This window comes from Rhagoletis pomonella, unplaced genomic scaffold (assembly GCF_013731165.1).
Source record: "Rhagoletis pomonella isolate Grant_MI unplaced genomic scaffold, Rhpom_1.0 Rhpom_scaffold_09909, whole genome shotgun sequence".
NCBI lineage: Eukaryota > Metazoa > Arthropoda > Insecta > Diptera > Tephritidae > Rhagoletis > Rhagoletis pomonella.
This window is the reverse complement of record NW_023468438.1, coordinates 929-3,135: the sequence shown is the minus strand read 5'-3', so window position 1 is coordinate 3,135 and position 2,207 is coordinate 929. Positions and strand designations below refer to the sequence as shown.

General features: G+C 35.9%; 1 protein-coding gene across 1 annotated transcript; it reads left to right on the top strand.

Moving 5' to 3' along the window:
• Window positions 1–1,088: 1,088 nt before the first annotated feature.
• On the top strand, window positions 1,089–1,714 carry LOC118756338 (jerky protein homolog-like). Its single transcript, XM_036491109.1, is given in 3 exon segments — window positions 1,089–1,412; window positions 1,470–1,619; window positions 1,622–1,714. Coding segments are annotated over 3 exon segments (567 nt in total).
• The last annotated feature ends 493 nt before the right edge of the window (window positions 1,715–2,207 follow it).

Here is a 2,207-nt window from a genome sequence, read left to right as displayed (position 1 = left end):
TTTGAATTTAATATAGAACCTGACAGAAAAAAATAATTTTTCACTTAATTTGTTTTCGTTAAACTGGCTTTTAAGGTATTTCATCTCAGTCTATGTATGTATATTGTATTTCTGTTGAACAAGGATACGCATCCATTTTGAAATTGCCACCAATTGGGACGAAGTTCGCCAGGCCGGCTAGTATCTTATAAAGAGAAGTGTAATTTTTTTTTTTTTAAACTAATAAAGTTAGAAAGCCGAAATTCGAGGATGTGGTAGTTAATATACAGTGAACTCGCGATAATATTAACATCCTAACATATGAACATCCCAAAATATGAACACTTTTTCGCTACCATTGGCAACTCTAAAATATGAACATGGGGCAAAAGCTCTAAAATATGAACATTATTGTTTTGAAAAATGTCTAAAGAATTTCCATCGCTTTGTAATTTGGGGAATCCCCTAGTTCATTGAAAATGTCTATATGTATCGCTCGAAAATGCTGGTATGTGCTAACATAAACGTTTTGCTTTCTCCTACGTCGGTCGTCAGTAAGAATTTCTAATGTTGTTAGTTGGTTATTGCACGCAAGCACGATTGCTTCTTTATTTTCTTAAGAAATAATTAGATATTAATAATTTTTAAATATGCACACAAAAAAGCATAAGTTTTTGACTTTAAGAGAAAAATCAGATATTTTGGAATACATACGAAAAGGTGCATAGCAACTAAATATGGAGTGACAAAGTCTACAATATGTGGAATAAGAAAAAAATGAAAATGCTATCTCTAAATGTGTCAACAATACATTTATCGGTCCTGGAAAAAGGAAAACTATGCGCCCTTCAGAGTATTCAAAAATGGAAAATCGATATATCGATGGTTTTTGCATATGAGAGACAAAAAACTCCCAGTTAGCGGACTGATGTTGAAAGAAAAGCCGAAAGAACTTCATTGTAAAATGAAAGAAGATTGCCTTGAATTCAATGCCAGTGATGGACTGCTTCAAAAAGATATATGGCGTTCGGTTGCTCCAAATTTCTGGGGAAAAACTATCTTCGCAGCACCAGTTGGTTGATCCATTCAAAATAGCGCTAAAGACGAAAATGGAAGAGCTTGGTTTAAGTCGTGAACAACTTTGCAACGCCGACGAATCCGGTTTATTTTGGAAACTTTTGCCACAAAAGACGTATGTCTCATCATTAGAAAAAATGGCCCCAGGTGCAAAGATGGAAAAGCAAAGGGTAGCGTTCTTGTGCTGTTCAAATGCGACAGGATCTCATCAACTCAAGCTTCTTGTGGTGGGACACTCTAGAAAACCCCGTTGTTTTAAAGGTTTTGACTGCTCTGTTCATTATCGACATTCTAAGTCCGCTTGGATGACTGGTGCTATCTTCAAAGATTGGTTCCATCGCTCATTCATACCTGAGGTAAGTTTTAATTTCTCGCAAATCAGTACCTTACAACTCATCCAATTATGTACATAGGTTACAAAATTTTTGACACAAAAAGGACTTCCAGTTGAAGCTATCGTTTTAATTGATAACGCTCCATCGTATCCACCTGAGAATGAACTTAAAAGTAAAGACGGCTCTATTTTAACAATGTTTATGCCACCAAATGAGAACCCCCCTAATACAACCCATGGATCAAAACGCAATTAGGATTACGAAACTTTATTACAGAAACAGTCTTTTGGCTTCCGTTGCTGCAAAGGGGTGTGATTTGCTAGAATGTATGAAGGCAATCACACTTAAGGAAGCTATTATTACTTTAGAATCTGCATGGAGTAAAGTGGATGCTCTTGTGCTATCCAAATGCTGGAACAATGTTTTGAATATGGCTGAAATTCAAGAGGATTCTGAAGATGAAATTCCATTGAGTATCCTTCGAAAAAACTTAAATATGAATGTAGCGGATTTGGAAGAAATCGCAACCAATCTTTTACAAAACTTGAGACCTGCGGTCAGTGCTGCCGAAAGTACTACTATGGGAGTATTTTACTACAATTCTGAAATCTGTACTCCCATACTCCCCAAAGACCGATTTTACTACTATTTTTTAAGATAATCAGCCTTATCGAGAGTTTCGACCGGAATTTTTTCATCCGTCCGTAGTCAATACACGGAAATGAAAAGTGAACCGATTCGTGGAAAAAGAAACTCACGATAACCCTAAATTGTTCTTCATTTTAAGTTTAAAGTGTGTCACATTGAACACTGCCA